The sequence below is a fragment of the Anguilla rostrata genome, chromosome 10 (assembly GCF_018555375.3).
Source record: "Anguilla rostrata isolate EN2019 chromosome 10, ASM1855537v3, whole genome shotgun sequence".
In the NCBI taxonomy this organism is placed as follows: domain Eukaryota; kingdom Metazoa; phylum Chordata; class Actinopteri; order Anguilliformes; family Anguillidae; genus Anguilla; species Anguilla rostrata.
Window position 1 is genome coordinate 25,741,262 of NC_057942.1, and position 21,128 is coordinate 25,762,389.

The following is a 21,128-nucleotide window of genomic DNA, read 5'->3' on the forward strand; positions in this document are numbered from 1 at the left end:
TGTGGACCAACAAGTGTTATTTGCTGATGATAAATATTGGGGGAAAACCCCACTTGCTTTTATGCTGTTGTAACTCTTTTCAGTTTATTCTGCTTTGATTGATAATGCTGTTATCCAGTAGAGGACAGTGTAAGCTTTCCAACAGTGTGACATGTCTTATTGGAAATTTATAACCACGATTGCGAGCCAAGCAAAACAGAATGCATGGTTGCTTCAGCACAGCGTTGTGCAGTCAACCATAACATTATACAGTAATATAAAAGCAGTCATTGAGGTGTAATTGTTGTTTTCCTTCGGCTTTTGGAAGATTTTACAAATTTTGCCAGCTCATAGATTTAGGGATTGGGTCATAAGAGGAGGCCAGAAGTCTAGCATGGATAATGTTGGGTATTGGTATTGCACAGTGCAATTTGGAGTGCTCCTGGACTTTCACCATTGCTGAAGACTGGTGAAACCACAACTGCCACAAGTTAAAATAGACAAACAGCAACTGGAAGGGGTCAAACGTACAGGCAGATTACCCCCCTGGAATACTCTGCTATGGACGATACCAGGTGAAGGGGTCAACAGGGCAGGACAAGGCTGGACACTGATGGAACTAAACCACTCTCCAATGCATCAACAGTGCCACACACAATAAATGTGCATGAATGAATGTTAAAAGAGGGGAAAGAGTTAAATAAATGTATATGAATGTGGAACTGAAAGTGAAAGAGGCAGTGATATAGTATAGGAATAAATGTGGGAATGTGGTCGGAAATAGGGTTTATCAAAAATGGGCTTTACTTTCTTGAGTGGATCACAGAGGGATCATTACCTTAGAACTCCATAGAAAAGTATCTTGGAAGATAGTTACGATCATAGGATTGTGTGGAGTCGCACAAAGTATCTTATTTCTATCAATAGATCACGAAGGAGTATACTCTGCGGTTTCTCTGTTTTTGGAGAAGAAGGGGTTTTGGTGCATATTCCTGTCCAGACAAACAAAGGGAACTGTGGGTATGGAAGGCTTGCTCATGATTGTATTTATGGGAAGCTCAAAGAAGCATACAGGGAGACACTGCTTCTCCTCGTACCATAGTCATTGCTGTACAGAAATGGGAGGAACTGGGGAATGTAATTTCTGTTTTGGTTTTTTTAATACGCACTTTGTCTTTGTTCTGGAGTGGTGACACCTTGTCTGTAAATAAACAAATTGAATAAACAAACACGAAACTGTCCATACCCATGGCGCAACTTGGCGAACTATATGTTTTGGTTGATTTTACGCGCTCATATATGGCAGTTGGTTGAAAATAGACACTTCATGCTACAGTCATGATAACGGCAATGACTGCTGTGAAGTTTAGGTAGCAAACAACAAGGCTGAATCCTTTTAACGTCATTTACATAGAAACTATACGTGCAGATCGCCTAATTTTACTCACTGTGGCCAAGCGGAATCGTTAACGTTTCAGGAAATGTATAACGTTAAAAGATTTAATTCAATCTTCTACTCGGAGTTTTGCCGTTTATTGAGGGTGTGGCAGAAAATTTTGGTGTCGCTGACTGTAATCGAATGTTTTTCAAATTTACCATTCGATTGAGCAAGTACCATCCACAGTACATTTTTATGGGTTAGTGCTGTCAGATTGTGCTAGCTACTTTACACGAACCTTGTGCGGCGATCAATAAAGGCTAACGGCACAATACCACTTACCTCTTGTCACTTTTACCACCACTGTAATTAACTAATAAAAGGCTACAAACTACCTTTTCTATGAGAAATGTGTTGTCAAGCTCACGCGCATACACTGCTGGCAACATTCTAAAGCTCCATTTTGCCCTCTGTATTATATAGCTAGCTAGATATGGCACGTCCTCACCTCTGTAACGTTATTTGTTGTCCTCCGTGTGTTGATACATCTGTGTCGGTGGTGGTAGCTGTGTGTCCTTAGCTCCTGCTCATGCATGCAGGATAGCATCCGTACGCGCTAACTAGGTTAACTAAAGTAGGCGATCCATACTCGCTATCTAGGTTAGTTAAAGTAGGTGAAACGCGAACATGTTGGGGTTAGCTAAAGTAACATTAGGCGATAAAGCTATGCTTAAAAATGTCGTGCCGTACCACTTGTGCATGCGTCCTACTAAAGCAAGCACCACCTGCGCATGCGTCCCACCAGACCTCCCTCAAAGGCTGTCCGTGAGTGAGTGACCACAATTTGCCACGCATAGCCCATGGCGCCAGTTCCTGCGCGCTGTGGGGGAAAAAAAAAAAAAGTCCCAGTTCCCCACTGGGGGGTGCTAGATGAACATAAAATTCCCCTTGGAGTGATCATAAATAGTAACATTTGTAAAGTGCCATCCGATCCCCATGCAGGAAAATATTGCATACTGTAGAGTACAGAGAGAAATGTACAAGAAAGAATGATTATATATTTAGGTATTGCATTATTGTCAGTGTGATATCAATGTTTCATCTTAAACCAGCATTTTATTCATTTTTTGAGAGATTTTGGATTGGTTTTTGGACCCTGTATCTTAAAACCCCTATACTGATGAAAAGTAATTCCACCTAGAAAATGATGCAAAAATAAGTAGCAAAAGATAGTCAAAACTCTTAAATTATAGTGAAATATTTTGATTTGGAGCCACTAAAGGGTACACTGTTTATATTTTGCTTCATAGATCTTTAGTTCTGCATATCAACCTCATATTTTGCACACTTCTGGTCAAGGAGTGTATGCCCTGGACATGTGTCGTTTTACCTGTTTTAAATATGTGGCTCTCAGTATAGATAAGAAATGGTTCATCGTGTTCTTTAAGGAGTGTAGTACATGCTTGTCTGCTCTCTCCCAAATCAATAGTAGAGGATTCAGTAATGAGACTGATATATTATTCATCATTCCAAATTTGGAGAAAAAAGGGGGGAAAGCAATAAATAAGTAAATAAAAAGACAAATGATAGAATTTTCTTTTGATGTACAGAATGTCATTTCTATACACAAGAGCTGGCATATTTGCACATTGAATCAGCAATTTATGTAACAACTAGAAAATATTTTCTAAATTTTCCAGCAGTTCCCACAAATTATCAAATTTATCTAACAAATATGAAGTCCAAGGTTCATACTGATAAATATTAGCTCACAGGATACAAATGGATGAAAATAACCATGCCTACTTAAAGGGGCAGAGATTTATTGCAGAGCCATTAAAATTAGCAACATTAATGATCTTAAATTGCTTTAAAATTTCTGTAATCTTTTTGATTTACATCAGTTTATTAAGGAACACCAGAGTTTGTGCTTCCACCCAAACCACCATTGACCTCATTCTAGTGTCAGACAAATCAAGGATATCAAATAGTGGGGTCATAAGCTATGGACTAAGTGATCACTCCATTATTTTTTGTACCAGGAAAGTTCAGAAAACTGTATTCAACTGTCATAATTCCATTAAAATGAGGTCTCTACTACAGTGCTGACATCCTTATTCATTGTTTATATAAAGTGGATTGGTCTATGGTATTGAAATGTAGGGAGGTGGACAAAGCATGGCAATTTTTTAAAACATTGTTTTTAGAGGTTGTTGACAAGCTTGCCCCAGTAAAGATGGTCAGAATTAAGATTAGAACTGAACCATGGATGAACAATGACATTTTAAAGGCAATCAAGGCAAGAAATACTCTTTTTTTAGAATACAGGAAAACCAGGGAAGAACATTTTTTCTCAGAGTCTAAGCAACTTAGAAACAAGATTAACAGAAAGATAGAGAAGGCTAAAAAGGAATACTTCAATTAAAAAATGGTAGAGAACAGGAACAACCCACGTAAGCTATGGAAGTCTCTGAAACGACTAGGCTATAGAGGGTATGCACTGACGTCACTTTCCCACCGGAATACGCCCCCTCAATCGGACTGAGTGGCAAAACATGCTGCAACATGGCTGCCTTTAGTAGAGGAAACTGCAAAACCGGGAGTAAAACAAACAATTATCTGCTTAAATTAAAGGCAGCTGGACTCGACAGTGATCCTTACAACTTACCAAAGAACCAGTGGTCCATGGACATTCAACAAGAAATTGGAGCTATCTTTTTACAGACTGCCGAAAGCTGAAGAAAAGAGAAGCAAATGGATCGTTGCAATTCGCAGAAACAACTGGAATCCAGGCACCGAAACGTGGATTTGCCGTTGTTATTTTGTGTCAGACATGTTGGATTTTTGGGTAAAATCATACCTTAATTTATATGCTTGGCTAGCTAACACTATCTAACCACCCCCCATTTGTTTGTAGAATACGAGGCTCATTATCATGGATGTTTTTTAATAAATGCTGACAAACTTCACAGTTACACAGAATATAAATGAAAGATGCTAAATATTTAATTGATGAGTAGTCAATACAGTACATAACTTAAAGTATGATTTTACCCAAAAATCCAACATACCTGACACAAAATGACGACAGAAAATCCACGTTTCGGTGCCTGGATTCCAGTTGTTTCTGCGAATTGCAGCGATCCATTTGCTTCTCTTTTCTTTAGCTTTCGGCAGTCTGTGAAAGCTCCGATTTCTTGTTGAATCTATTTGTACAATCGCACAACAGCTCTTTCCCATTTTAGATGTGTTTTTTTGTGTTTTCGCAGCATTCAAGCTGAACGCTAATGCTGCCACTCAGTAGTCGTTCTGCCACTCAGTGGGTGTAACCGCAGTGACTTCCACTTACTGTGACGCCATGTGCATACCCTCTATAGCAGTGGTGTCAAACTCGTTGCCATGGAGGGCCGTGTGTATGCAGGTTTTCATTCCAACCAATTAATGCTGCCTTAATTGAGTCCAATTACTCATTCAGCCATATGCGTTTAACTGCATTGAAGCACAGAATATAAGAAAAATTTTATTTAGACAATGCGGGTCACCATAGACGTCGGGTCACCATTGTGCACAAACCTGCATCCCTAATTCAGCAAATAATTTAACTAATTATATAATCAAGATCTGGGGCTGGAATGAAAACCTGCATACACACGGCCCTCCATGGCAACGAATTTGACACCACTGCTCTATAGTGACAGGCTCAAGACCACAACTCACAATCTCAGCCAGGATATTGGAGGCAAGGTTACATCAGACAAGGCTAGGGTAGCTGATAGTCTAAATAGTTACTTTACAACCATTGCAAATACCTTGGTTAACAAGTTGCCAGGTCAGTCAGGAACCTATGGAGAGATCCAAGTTCAGACTTTTTACTCTAAACAAGGGGTCCAGGCCGATGCTTTCTCTTTGGCAAAAGTGTCTGAGGAAGCAGTGTTAAAGAAACTCAAAGAACTTAACCCATCCAAAGCAACTGGCTTGGATAACATTCCTGTCAGATTTCTTAGGGATGCTGTGGAACCCATCACCCCTTGTGTAACGCACATAGTAAACCTTTCCATTGAACTAGGGAAGTTTCCCAGTGAACTTAAACTGGCAAGAGTTATTCCTCTCTATAAAAAGGGAAGTAAGCTAGACCAAGGAAATTATCGGCCTATATACATCCTATGCATACTATTAAAGGTAATGGAAAAGATCATTTTTGAGCAGATAGATGCATACATTTCTTCTCATGATTTATACTATACATTTCAATCTGGCTTCAGGAAATCTCACTCCACTGACACTTGCCTACTCTATCTTACCGACTACATCAGGAAAGAGGTAGATGGGGGAAAGTACTGTGGTATGGTCATGTTAGACCTCCAAAAGGCATTCGATACTGTTGATCATGCCATTCTACTAATCAAGCTAAGAGCATTGGGATTTAACAACTAAGCCATAAAATGGATTAGCTCATATCTGGGAGGCAGGAAGCAAATGGTGGATGTGGATGGGACCCTGTCTAAACCCAAACCCCTGGAATGTGGGGTCCCTCAGGGAAGTGTCCTAGGCCCATTGTTTTTTTTTTTTTTTGGCTATATATTAATGATATGAAATCTGCCTGCTCATGTGACCTTTTTCTATATGCAGATGATTCTGCATTATTAGTATCTCATAAAGATAAATCGGAGAGAAAGATAAATTGTAGCAAATTGTTTTCCGTTTATGAAGTTATACGTGTGCTTTTGTAATTGGATACACTAGTCCTAGTCATCCATTTTGTTTCTTGTTTTATTGTTTTGCAAAACTGATAATTTATGGAATAACAATAACTTAAGTGTAAACAAGTAAGAGATCGATAGAGATATTTATTTAGCTTACGTTCAGAGTTAATACCAATCACATTCCATTCTGAATACATGAAAAAATTGTTGGGAAAGTATTATCGAACTAATGTTCACTAGTCACGTTAACGTAGGATTCAGTGTTTTTTAAACAGAAAAATAGTCAAAATGCAGGAAAAAAAGATTTTTAAAGATTACAACCGATAATGACCCAGCCTTGAACCACAACAATTACTCCTGTTTCTCTGAGTCAGTCGTCTTTCCTTGTCTGACATTTGTGGTGTATATTGATTATAACATTTACACAGCTGTTGGCAGCATTGTGTGATTCAAAGAGGAATTGCTTCATTTGAATGAAAAGTTGAAAAAAAGATGGCATGCTCTAGCTAGCTTGCTGAACATCTTTAAAAAAAATTGTTTTGATCAGAATGCCAAAATATTATTTGTAGCTGATTTCATCCCACAATTTCATCCTGATTCGGTTACAAGTGTCATAATAAAACCTTGAAAGACATATTTATTGTGTTATTTTTGTGAGCTGGCATATTATGGCAAAGCAATTGCTTTTTATCAGAAAGCAGGTGAATTATGGTAAAATGCAGATTTCTAAATGTCCTGTGATCTAAAGATGCCGCAATCCATGGGCTAGCGCGCCCATTGGCGATGCTACAACTAGGAAATAATGACAGCGGCATCTTGAAGTTTTATTTAACAAAATAAAACCAGAGAAGATTATAGCAATGCCTGTGATTCGTTCACAGCAATAAAATGACTTGGTTGGTCAACTGTAGCTCAAAGGAAACAAAAAACTATGACACACAAGTCCATCATTAGTTCACAACAGTGGCAAAAAAGTGGGGGAAAAAGTGTATTCCTTTGGGGGTTGGAGGGTAGTTGTTGCTTGCATACGTTGAAGACAAGTTTTGCCTTGGTTATTATTTTGTCTCCAATTTTATATTTCCAAATGGAACCTCTGAGGTGCAGTGGAGTCACAATTTTTTATCAGTCTCTTTGATATTGAGCATTAGCTTGGGAGGGAATAAATAATGCAGTTAATGCATGTTGTTTGCATATAGATCAAATTTTAACTATAGTCACATAATGTAACTATTTTTTAATATAGTCACATTCTTCTCATTACAGATGGATTAAGAAAAAGAATGGAATGCAGTACCACTGAGATCACAGTGCAATAAAGGAATAGTCATAAACAATTAAAAACAGAAATATAAATATATGAATTAACATTAAAGAGAAAAAAGACAATGGACAATAAATTCCAAAATTATGTGTATTTTTCTGCTTGGGGATTTTATCAAAGTCAATCAGCATATTATTCACCAAAACAGTTTATTGGCCTTTGAATAGGCTATGATCATGCTCGCCTTGATTGAAAAAGCCCCAAAATTAGCAACTGGCTGCAAGCTGGGTGACAACTAGTACGAAAGACCTGGGCTGACTTAGCAGGTGTGAATCGTCTGGGTAAAAAGAGCCCTTAATGTTAATTTCTGATTTGACATTGGCTGTAATTAGCATTGAATAACAGTTATTTATTGCCAGTCATCCAGTCATTCCCTGATGGTTATAATTTACTTTTAGGTCATCTTGCCATACATTTTCCCCTTCAGATGAGCCATTTTTTCTCTCCTGGTAACTTAAATTTAGCAAACAGACCACCTGGGTTAAGTCAGTACATCAGGAAAAAAATTACGCACTTGCAGATAGGTAATGTTGATAGAGCACACAAAAATAATAGACTTTTATTTATCTTCTCATATTAGTTTTAGTGCTGTAAGTATGATTAAAATACCTATTTTCCATGAGCTCAGCTGAGACTCACACATAGCTGAATCTTCTGGGAACTGTTTTGCAGCAGAGCCCTCTGGAGTCTCTTATTCTGCCTCTCTGTTCAGGTGGAAACCCGTGGGGCCTTCCTGCTTCTGATGGAGGTGTGTCAACTCCTAGGCAGAGAAGAGTGCGGATTGACATCTGAGCTGGATTGCCACCTACTCCGTCTTCTCACACCTGTGGCCAAGCTCTACACCGGGAAACAGGTACACCAACTCAGAGTTTGATCTACATTTGCAATTTTCTGCTGTTATATTGTGCTCAGACTTTGTTTTTCAAATTCCTGTATATGTTCAAGAAACAAGTCTTCATTTGATGGTGATGTGTCTGACAAAGCTATCTAAAAAATGTTATTGAGAAAAATTTTTACATCGTTTACCATGGAAATCTCTGCTTTCTTGAAGAAATGAGCCAGTTTGTTAATTCTTTTGGGCAGTTCACACAGACCTGCCTCCTATCAGACCCCCTAAAGGAAAACAGACACTTAACTGTGCTGGCAGGTAGTCAACAGGTGTGATAAAGAGACAGTGCTCAGTTGCAAAACATCCTGCTGAATCAGCATTATGTGAACTTTAGGTTCTCCATAATACAAAGTAATCATGTTTTGTATTGCTAGAAAGTCAATGTCATGGGGAACAAGCTGGTGTCTTTGGTTGTGGGGTGCTGACTTCAGATCTTGACTGTGTCCCAGTATGAATTCAGCTGCCTTGGGATGCTGCATTTGAAGGCAGTTTACTACAGTTGTGGCCAAATGTTTACATACACCTAGGCTAAAGACATTGAACCTCAATTTTTCTCAACTCCACACACTTCATTTTACCATACATTCCCTGTGTTAAGTCGATTAGGGTATCTGCTTTATTTCCATAAGATGTCATTTCAAAATAATAGCTAAGAGACAGATTTATTTCAGCTTTTACGTACTATATCAGATTTTCAGTGGGTCAAAAGTTTACATACTGTGGCAGGCTCACGGGTGTGGGGTTTCCACGTCACCAATTCGATAACTAAAGACGCACACGAAACACAACTGGAGTGCAATTGGGGGATTTATTTGGGAAATTTTACACAAGGAGGGAAAGGGGGAAATTCAGCAACCAATCCAAAGTCCACAATCCGTTCTCGTTGTCCTTTTTCCGTATTCCAGGGGTAATCCAAAAACCAGGTCCTCAGCCAAAACAGTTCGGTACACAGCGGGGTTTGTCAAACAGTCCGGGTCACAACAGGTAATCGCACAGATATTTTCGCTTTCTCTCTCTCTCCACAACACGCGTTTCCCTCACGGTACTTTGCACTGTTTGTGCAACCCGCTTCCCCTTTTATCCCCCTGCACTTAATGGCTTAATGAAGCCCAGGCTTGCCCCGTTGGGGCAGGAAGTCCATATAAGGCTCGGGGGTGGAGCCAGCGGGCTGCAACATATCTGCCCTCAATTACCACTCCCCTCACCTCTCCCTGCCGTCTGCCACAATACACTTTGTTAGTATTTGGTGACATTGTCTTTTAATTGTTTAACTTGAATCAAACGCTTGGGGTAGCCTTCCACAAGCTTCTCACAATACTTTGCCAGACTTTTTGCCCATTCCTCCTGACAGAACTGGTGTAACTCAGTCAGGTTTGTGGGACTCCTTGCTCGGACACGCTTTTTCAGTTCAGTCCACAAATCTTCTATGGGATTCAGGTCAGGGCTTTGTGATGGCCACTCCAATACTTTCACAATTGGCCAGTTAGCAGCTTCTAAAAAGTAATTACATCAATTTCTGGAATCTTCCAGACTTTTTAAAGAGCCAGGCAACTTGGTTTATGTAAACTTTTGACCCACTGGAATTCTGATATAGTGAATTAAAGCTGAAATACACTTTTCTCTAATTGATTGTTTTGAAATTACCTCTGATGTGAACAAAGTAGATTCCCTAATTGACTTGCCAATATAATTGTTTGGTAACATGAAATGTGCAGAGTTGTGAAAAACTGAGTTTCAATATATTTAGCCTAAGTGTATGTAAACTTTTGGCCTCAAGTGTATCTTCACTATTTTTCACACTTGTCCTTCATAGTCATGTCCCAAACCAAAGTCATCAAAAATGCATTCTTCTAAGGTGCCTTATTTTGGTTAAATTTTAAGGCAACATTTGATGCATCCTTCAGCTGGAAAGATCCCATTGGTCATTGTGATTTCCTTAGACTTCTGTTAAATTAATGGTGGCTTAAACCAACGATGTGGTGGAAATAAATTCGATAATTTGTTATAGTCACACCTAAAAGTACATTTTAATTGTTTTGTGCACTGGAATAATACATTTAATGTTTTTAAGCCCCGTCAGTTTTCCCTGAACTAGCCAGCTAACATGCTAGTAATCACGTTACTTTCCAAAAGAACAACGAAGCTAGCATTAACTTTGCTTACATACAGTGAACATACTGAAATCATGATAATATGGTTAAAACCAAAAAAAGTGGCTGAACTAGTAGCTGGTTATGTAGTCAGCTGCATGTAAAACTAATTTTGTTTTCCTTTAAATAGAAAATCAGGACAATTCCGGATACGAGAGAATCTATTTATTTGCGTTGGGTCTGTCAGTTGGAAAGTAAAAGCCGTCAACTGTAACAGTAGAAATACTGATCTAGTGTGGGTATGAGAACACTCTGTGATGCCATTCTGCCTTCAAAGTGCGTTCTAATTTCATTGCCTTTTGAGGTTCCTTTACTGTTAGGATGCTGCCTTCAAAGGGAGCTCATTTCTAAAAAGCGCGTAACTGAAGCGTAGTTGAAGTACTGTTATTACAACGGCAGCGGGCCACGTCGTCTCCACCAGATGCGAACGCGTCGCGTACCGGCTGCGAAGCTCGCGCGACACAAGCGAACTGAAGCGTAGTTTTTCGCTTCAGTTCTATTTTTTCGGCTTGTCGCGCGTCACGATGGCCTGTTTATACACAGAAATATGCTCTAAAATGCTAGGTATACATGCTCTGATTTATATTTCATCCTTATATTACTGGGGGTGTGTCCCTAGTTACCTCCCAGATATTTTATAAGCAGCTAAAAAAATACAAGCCTTTTCGTTTTGTAAAAATAAATAAATAAATAACTGGAACCTGGGGAAAAGGCAAACTTAGTTTCGCTGTCTTATTTTGCGGAGGGGGTGGGGTAAATTTGAAAATACACCACAGAAAGACGTAGCCTATCGCACTTGTACTTCAAAGCTTCCGGTGTTCATGGCGTTGTGGTGTTCATATCTCTTCAAGATTAAACTGTTACTGTCTTTTTCATGATTAGCTGATTTTACTAAATATGATCCTATAAATGTTTTGACGTGAATGACAAGACAACACGGGAATTCCCAATGGTTGATTACGGATTATTTATTATTATTATGATCATTACATATTCTTAATGAAATTGGCACGCTTGTTAACCAAGCAAATAAATTAATACAGTTTGAGATTGATTGTTATGCAGGCTACGTTGCGATTTAAGTTTATGGTAATTCTTGAAAGTGTTTACTTCCTCACGTATTTACGAGTTAACGAAATATTACCAAATTAACAAACTGAAAAAGGTCTCTCACCAAAGTATTCACTTAACCCATAATCAACAGTCCTGAACAAACATGAAATACACGATGTAATCCCACTGTAGACTGCGAGAGCTACTAGGAATATATAGCTTTTACGCAAGCCTTTGCGCGACACAAACGGAACCAGTGGAGACACCCTACGCGCCGCGTCGTGCTGCTTCGCCGTGCTGCTTACGCGACGCTTACGCGACGCGTGCGGTGGGTGCCCGGCGTAAGGATGCAGGCAGTAAAGCAGCTGCCTTCGTATTGGGACACAGCCCTTGAAACCAATGGGTCAGCGCCCAGCCAGATACAAAGGTTAACCTGGTGTGATATTACATTACATTACATTACAGGCATTTAGCAGACGCTCTTATCCAGAGCGACGTACAACGAGTGCATTAGTTCAAGGTGCAGAGGTGCAAAATGCTTGGTAGTTATGTCTCATTGTACTGGTTTCCCGTCTTGTGGATATAATTCCCCAAACCTGGCATTTGTAAAAGTGCACCTAATCATTGTTTGCAGAAATGGACTAGTGGGTAAAATACACAGGCATACATTTGCACAAACATAATACATGAGCTACATAAAGCACATATTTAAGAGTAGCACATACAGAAGCTGAATAAACATACCAAACATAATCTCAATATTAAAATTAGGCCTACTTTATGAGCCTAAAACCTGGAAGATGATCGAAATACTGATACAAATTAAATTGCATAGCATAGTAACACAGCTAATAGTAACATACCTAGTAACCAGCTAGTATAAACAGTTTAGACTCACAAAGTTCTGAAGAGGATATCCTAGAGGATATCCGTCTTCATGTGCTGCTGCTTCTACCGACTTGATGCTCTCCAGTCCAGAGTCGCTATCACTGCCGTACTGTCACTCACCAATTCCTTCAGTACATCCTTCAAAGTCTTCTTCTTACAGTTGCTTGCCATGATTTTGCTTTTGCAAGCATACGCCGATGAACAAAGACTTTATAAACAATTTTTTTTATTTTTACTATCTTCCTGCAAATTGCTCGTTACACAATAGAATATCTTGCGTATTTCAGCTAGAAAGAAGCCGTAAACTCATTTCAAAAGCTGTGGAAGTGATCTTGAAGTATACGAGACTCTCAGATGACAGTAAAATTTAACGGGGTTTCCAGCAAGGGCTAGGCTCACGATTGGCAGATCACAGAGAGGGTCGATTTTTCCAGGTGGGTACTTCAGGTAATGTACTCACTGGTTGTAAGCTGAGAAGTTGCTTATTAAGAAGTGCTCCTGAAAGGGCATTCAGCTTAATGGAAAATAATGCATCAACTTTTCCTAGCCTATGTTCAAAGAGTGGAAGACTGTTCATTTGTTTTGGCTCAGGGGGTAATTTGTTTATGTAAATCCCTGTAGAGAAGGATTCGCAGCCGTTTGGCTTGTTGCAGATATTTTTTTGATTATAAAATATTGTCACGCTGTGGCTAGGACTGTGGACTGAGGGAGAGGGTGGAGGTTTGGTGGTTAAGGTACTGTGTTGTTGTGTGGGGATTTATGAGAGAAATGTTGCTGTGGGGCTAAGTGGCTGTTAGTTCTGTGGGTGGGTCACTTTGATTTTTGGGACTGTGTGGAAAGGGGGAAGATTGGCTTTGAAAGAGAAGCTGTTTCATCGCCTTTGTAATCGACCGTCTAGTTTGTGACCGGTCACTATAATATTGTAATCATCAATTTGGGATGTCAGTTTCAGCCTCCCATTGGGATGGGGGACAGCCTTGTTATTTCTTTTGTTATCTCTAATAGCTTTACCTCTCACGGCAGGCAGGCTCAATAGTGTGACCGTTTTGGTCACATATGTTTAGTGAGATTTCGTCAAGTTTATTCAGAACAATGGAGTTCAACAACCAATCAGAATTTGGTACATGAGTAGAGCCCGACTTAGAGAAAAATCATAGACACGACAATGGTTTGGAAATAAAGGATATACATTTTTTGCTCATGATAATGAATATGTGAATAAGCTCATTGAAAACAATGATTTGCATAATATGAGGAATAATATTATACGATTATAAAAAGAGGAAATGATAATTCTGCGATGGCTAAACACAGAGGTCAGTAGTACTATCATTTAACAAAGATTTATTTGTGTTATGTATTAGTGATATTCTACGTGGTTAGTTCATCTAATCAGTCTCATAAAATAAAGTTTTAACAATGTAAAACAACAAGGTCAGGGAATTTGCAACATACAGACAACAAACAAACAGCAGTAAAATAACCTTATCAGGTATTTCAAGTTTTACGCTATCCTATAATAATGTCTAAATTATGCATTGCTGTAAATCACAATATTATCAAGTATTTCACTGCAAATCAACTGTTTTGACTCAAGAAACTCACTGTTGCATCATTTTCAGGTGAGAATTTCAAGCTTTCAGTCAGTACAGTGGCCTAAAATAACTATGGGTCGGGAAACATCCAAAATCTCTTCAAAAATGAATAAAATGCTATTTGTCCATTATAAAGCATACAAAAGAGCCCCTTATGAAAGTTTATGATGAAACATTGATATCAGATTTAAAAATAATGCAAAAGTATTGTCACACAATGCGGTACAGTACCTAAATGTGTAATGATTAACTATTGAGTGTATTTCTGTACTCTACAGTATGTAATGTTTTCTTGTATGGGGATGGGACGACATGAAAACAATATTCAACTGTCCACCACGTTTTGGCAATATTCCAACTCTCACGTCATATCTGGTGCATGAAACACAAAAACTACTAAGCTACTAATGAACACTTACATTACAGTGAAATGCCCTCATTATAAAAAAACTCAGTTTCAAAAGTAATGTATATAACCGAAATATTTTGAGCAGTAATACTTACATAACGATGATTAAATGTTATCTGTGTTCAGTAGATAGACAGAGACAGTAAATCAATGCTGTACTTCTCTCTGCTTCTGTCTTACTCCAGAAAACTGTCAGCTAAGTCTATCAGCAGACATATGGCTTATCTATGCTCAGAAGTCCTCAATAATAATAATATTTTCCAAGAAATTACTAAAATCATTGATAACATTTAGTCAGATTCAGTTTTCTTTTACTGCTACCACAGCGTGAGTGCGATGATGTGAAAACCTTCTGCTAAGCTATAAAACGCTATTCCAAAAGAAAAATTAGACATGTCATACATCGTTACAGAGCTTATGTTGTCACCTACTGAATAAATGAATTGGTAATCAAGCCCAGTGTTTCCAATTTAGCGACTTTGTCACTATATTTAGCGACTTTTTGACCTTCCCTAAAAATTGACTTTGACTAAAAATCTTATCTCGCGACTAGCGACAAATTTGGAAACTTCTTGCAACTTTGGCAACCTCCATTCTCGTTTCGAGCAACAGCAAAAATCACCTTTCGCTGATTTGTGAATGATGTCACGTCTGCCTTTCCTAGTGCTCTAGCGTTGCTCACGTTTATAAAAGTAATGATTGACCTATGTAGAATCAGCCGCTGTAATTACACGGAAGTCGATGTTCTACAGATCTAACAGATATACGCAGCTCGGCCAACGTCACTGAAGGGCAGGCGCTATGCCTAACATTGTGTGTGGCTTAACATACGTTTTTTTAATATGCAAATGATTGTGTGGTGATGTCATACATATGCAAATTAATGTATGACGTCATCTAGCGACTTTTAGAGGAGACCTTAGCTACTTTCCATAGAAAATAGTTGGCAACACTGATCATGCCGGACTGGAAAAAATGGGGACAACGCTGTGAACAACGTGTGGTATTACGCAGGGACATCTCTACGTGTAAAACCAATATTTATTCATATATATTTAGTCCCAGATGTTGACTGTAGAATGACATGGTGTAATTTTTGAAAACTTATTTCCTTATTCAGTGAGAAAGTGTTTTCAGTGCTGTATTGCCATATCTTAGCGCTATTGTTGGGCTTACTGTATCTTATTGCTATGACGGAATACGAATACGAGTGGTGAAAGAACATTTTTATATTGTCCATTATGTCATGGGTGGGAGGTGTAGTTGCAGATGAGACTGCAGGGAGGAGGTACTTGTTAAATGAATGACCAGAGCGACAATGGTGGCGCTGCTAAACTCTGTATTCGGCATAGTCGTTGTGTATGTCTACTAATGAAACTAAAACAAAGTGTATCTGTTTTCAAATCATACTTTGGTTGCAGGAGCAATGAATGTCTGAGTTGAACAATCTAGACACGCCGGCGTGCCGACCACTAGGGGGTGTGCGCTAAGTGGTTAAGGAGATGCGTCTGGTCAGTATGACAACGCCTCACCTCAGAGCAAAGTTGTTAGGTTTTTTGGATAAAATGTATGCTCAAAAGTCACTGATGCGACGGAACCCCACGTGTGATCTCGGTAATTTGATTGGTGTATTATTTTGGGCGCACAAACATTTGATTGGCCTGTGGTATTGGAATGGTCAATAAAACATGGATAGAAATTGATTACTGCTTTAATGTTTAACCCTGTTAAATCGGGCTTCCCATTCCTCCAAAAGGGACTGTTCCTTGCCCCAAGCTGATGCCTAATTGATCAAGCAGAAAGTTTATTGCAGGGTCACAAGAGGAAGGGGACAGGCACTTCATTATGCCTTGATTGACCAAAAAAAGTTTATGATGAACGTGACTCAGCAGAGAGTCAGTCCCATAGTCAGGGAGCCAGAGGCCTCAAAGTTCCTGTGTATAGTTAAACGTCGTTACATATGCAACCTAAATTTAAACTGTTCAACCTCAAATTTAAATTGGGAGCACTGTTGCGACAATAAACAATTGTCCGGGTGCAACTTTCAGTTTGAATTTCAATGCAAATAATATGTTGCAGTCAGAACTACCATCTTTATTTTCCTTGTAACCGTTCTAGCCAACCGTCAGCTTCTCTAACTCTATGCTGGTTTTAGAAAGCTAGCATTCCCTAACGCTTTGTAACAAGTCCCAATGAATCACACAGGCACGAAGGTGTACGATGCACACGATTTATTAAGTGCACGGGTCACAGTACTGTCGTTGTCATCGTTGTTGTTGTTGTCATTGTTGTCATTGTTGTCGTCATCGTTGTTGTTGTTGTTACTCTCAGTGTCCTTGACCGTGGCCGTGTGCATCTGTCCATCAGTCTCACTGCAGGCAGCACATATAAAGGTTAGCACTGATCAAGTAACTGCCTGTAGCTATGACTGCCGGTGCCGGCTAAACCACTCCCCCATTTCTCTGCCTTCAACCGGCACCACAATCACGCCACCCCCTCACTGTAAGGTAAAATTTTGGCTGCCCTAGCCAAAATTCCAGGATTGGGGTCGTAAAGAACAGAAGGCTGCAAACACAGCTGAAAAGACAATTGCCCCGCAATCTGGAGATTGCCGTATGACAATCTCACGACCTTTTTACCCCACCAACACTTGCAGGAACCCAGAAAAAGGATTACCTGTTTTCATGTCGTTAAAGCACCCACAGGCACCGTTGGGCTAGACAGGAACCTGGTTTACCATTACCCACATTATGGACTGTTGAAAGTGTTATATGTATGTGCATGTAAGTTACTGGGAATAGTGTGATAAGTGTGGTGGACTGAGAATAATACCATTTGTAATGCAGGGGATACTTTATGTGCGGACAGGCACAATGACCTATTATAAGTTGGTATGGGGAGGTTTATCCCAGGTATGTATTGCCTACATAAGTGTTTGCATTATAGAAAGACCACCACCTTGGGCCTCCATAGAAAATTATCTTAGAGACAGATAAAAGCATATGGTCACGTTCCGTTGTATGACGTATCTTATAAATGTCACTAGATTTTTAATGGTTCCCCTGTGTCTACAGAAGAGGAGGGAGTATCCTCCCTTAAGGAAAGTAGTAGGGGGTGGGGGTCTCTTGGTGGTGTGGAAGGTGTTCCTGTCCAGACTGTATTTGGGCATACAAGGGGAGGTGTGTAATGTGGAAGGCTTGCTCAGGATTGCATTTAAGGGAAGTCCAAAGAAACATTCAGGAGAATCTGCTTAACAGTTCTCCTGGTACCACCGTCGAAGGTGAATCTGCTTGTCAGTTCTCCTGGTACCATAGTCTTCTCATATGAGTATTTTGTAATTTCAGCATGCGTCATTCGTCTCTTTGTGTTCCTTTTATTTGTCTTTGTATGTCTTTTCTTATAGAATAGCTGTCTTTATTTGTCTTGTTTTGTTAATGAAATATTTACCTCTAACTGCCTGTCCTTGGTTAATGTCAATGGTCATAATCATTATAAACAGTTTTTCCTTTTCAGTGCATCTAACATGCGTGGTTTGCATATACGCTGAACAGGGTGTGCATCTCTGCAAGGACCAGTCAATGTATTGGCCTTATATACGGTTTCGGGGTAACACCATAATTGGGTTACTCACTGGGCATAGTGATAATTTCACTGACCGGAAGTGCAGCTGCTCCGAGACAGATGTTAGTTTCAATGTCCAGATGGATCCTAGTATTATTTTACATAAATAGTAATTGGGTCATAGTCTGGGATATTTAGATAGTTTCACTAACCAGACGGAGTAACCTTAGTGAGTGCTTCCTGGGAGAGATGTTAGTTTCGGTACCCAGACAAGCATATTTTACAGGTTAAAGTCGCTTATTCATGGCGTAACATTATTTGCAAGATTCCCATATGAGTAGCACCTTTACCTGCCAGGATAGAAGGTCTTAGTGTCAGAGAACAATTAGATGAATGCCTGGCAGCAGTAGATAGTCTTGTTATCTACAAGACTTGCCACCCACTATTTCAGCACACCGCAGTCAATACACGTATACGCATACCTATATTCGCACAAACATCCACAATACATATTTATGGAGTCAGATAAACTTGGTTTTCCTCATTGCAAAACATATCTAAATAAACTTCTTAATCTTCTTAATCACTTGATCTCTTAGTCCCTGTCATTAATTTTAAATCCTTACAGTTTGGTGTCTGGATCGATGTGATTGGCAGGACACTAACTTTAAAGGAGTACCATGGTGATTTTCACACTTTCTCGGTTTTATGTGCTATTTGCACAAGAGGCATTGAAGAAACACAATGAGCAAAGTATTAAATATGTCCGTTCTGTATTCTTGGAGAAATATGCGTTTTAAATTCATCGTCTTATTTTCAACCGGTTGAGAAAGTTGTCATTTTGCTACGTCATTAATACAGTAACCACTCCCATTTCCACGCCCCGTAAAGAAATCTGACAGGACACACCGTCCTGCTGTTCAGACAATGCAAATATTTGACTAACGTTAGGTTCACTTAAATTAGAGTGCCTTTAGATTATTTCTGGTTATATTCATTTAGCTAGCTAGCTAACATTAGCTAGCTAGGAGGTTTGCTTTCATAAGGCAATGTTATCGATAACGTTAGCTTGCTAGTTTGCTTTTATGAGGACGTTATAGTTGTGCTTTTATCTTAACTTGGCTAGCTAAATATCAAAAATTATCATTAGATATAAGTCAACGTCCTTACCTTAGCTATCTACCAATACTTGATATACTAGCCCTACTAAGCTAGCTAGCTTGTGAAAATTCAGTCTCCCAAAGAGAGCGCATATCATGGGGGTAGCTATGGTAACGGGGCACGGTCTGTCAATCATAGCTAACTGACAGTTCTCATTACCACGCCCAGACGGTTCGGGTGAATTTTTATCGTGGGAAATTTAGGCTTAGAAAAATACGTTTTAAAGTACATTGAAATGACTGAAGAATAAAAAAATTATGCACATTTGTTTTGTTGTTGCCTGAAGACAACTGGGAAGTGTCACGTTCAACCACCATGGTACTCCTTTAAACCCTTACATCACATACCCCTACCACCCGACTTAGGCCGGGGAGCTACCCGGCCGATAACAGACTCTCTCTCCCCAACCGGGAGAGGTAGTCTGCCACCACCATCCGCACCCCCAGCCTATGGATCACTTTAAACTTATAGGATTGTAATGCTAGTAGGGCTGTGCCCTAATCGGATAAATCGGATTCGGCAGTTCAATATGACTATTCGACGATCCGTTTTATATAGAAAGGTCTATAAGACTTTCTGGCAAAATAGTACATTGGCATGCGTTTCAGTGCTGATTTAGACCAGATTAACATAGTCAAGTGCAACAGAGTCATATTAACATTTTTTTGAGCATTTAAAATCAATAAATCCGTGAAGACAACTGCATATGACACCAGATGGCTGAATTGCCGACAATTTGTCGGAATCATGTGTTGGAATAATGAGACAGTAGGCTACACAGATATTTCTGGTTAAACATAGCTCTTATAACTTCTTTATTTTGCTTTAAACATTAAAAATGAACAAACAAATGAAACAGTTTAAATAAATTCACGGCATTGTCCGCTTTGAAATAACTGACATATCATATTCAACAGGATAGAGGCCTAGGCTCCTTCTTTATTTCTCATTAATTAGCCTATAAGAAGCCTAATATAGGCCTGTACATCTAAACAAACATGTAAAAGAAATAAATTATCAGATGAAGCAATTGAATTATTTTAGTTGAAAATAATGCATTTGTAAACAACAGTTTAAATAAACGGTATTGTCAGCCTTGAAATAACTGACGTCTCGTCTTCAATGAGACCCTTTTCTCTTAAATACAAAAAAATAATATATAAATCTAAATAAACGTGTAGAATAATACATTAACAAATTAAGCAATTTAAGATTAGGCTTCTTTTAGATTAAAATAAATGCAAATGGTTTAAATAAATTCTGGGCATTCTCCGCTTTGAAATAATAACTGACCTCTCTTCAAAAGAATATTCTATTTCTGAAGGCTATTTTCCTTTAAACAGCCTAAAAAATAACTAATAAATCTAAACAAGTGTAAGAGCCTAAATAAATAATCAGCATAAACACAAATTAGGATTAGCCTATAATTATTTAAGATGAAAAAGCACACGTTTGTATTCAGGCTTTTCCTACACAACAAAATAAATAATAGGGCTATAAAATGAATGATTTAACGGGAGTGGTCTTACTTTCCCAAGTTATGCAGTGTTCTTCGGGTTTCGGCTTCTCCCTCCAGTTTACCGCGCATGTTGTCACATGGAATTTTTCTAGCATGCGCAGGTTGCAAGAATATAAACTAAATTTATAATTCAATATTGTAATATAACCACTGTCCATTTTTGTAAGATTCTATAATGATGTATTCCGGTATTGTAATGCACATTGACTGTCCAAAAAAAAAAAAATACTGCTTGACTCGAAGAATCTCAGTTGACTGAGGGGTCTCTGACAGATGATTTGAATCGTCGACTTTCAGGGGGCAGTCCTACATGCTAGATACCAACAGGTGATGCGTGCATTGGCATCTTTCATGCGGTGGAGCCACTGACGGGGAGCGTGGTCCGAGCCGAGGGTGAAAGAGCACCCCATGATGATAACGGAGAGCACCGACCACCTAATTGATGGCGAGACACTTCTCCACTGTGCTGTACTTCACCTCCTGCTGAGACAGTTTTCGGCCAATGTACAGCACAGGACGGTC

General features: G+C 39.1%; 1 protein-coding gene and 1 long non-coding RNA gene across 4 annotated transcripts in view; both read left to right on the forward strand.

The window, feature by feature from the left end:
• Positions 1 to 21,128, forward strand: part of LOC135233091 (acyl-CoA dehydrogenase family member 11-like) — an 87,539-nt gene that overhangs the window by 37,024 nt on the left and 29,387 nt on the right. For all 3 annotated transcript variants that reach the window (XM_064296274.1, XM_064296273.1, XM_064296275.1), the window contains exon 10: positions 8,094 to 8,234. In XM_064296274.1, coding sequence (XP_064152344.1) covers positions 8,094 to 8,234 — 141 coding nt within the window. The remainder of the gene's footprint in view (positions 1 to 8,093; positions 8,235 to 21,128) is intronic.
• On the forward strand, positions 9,263 to 19,937 carry LOC135233092 (uncharacterized). Its single transcript, XR_010323759.1, has 2 exons — positions 9,263 to 9,560; positions 17,506 to 19,937. It is a non-coding gene; the product is annotated as an uncharacterized LOC135233092 (long non-coding RNA).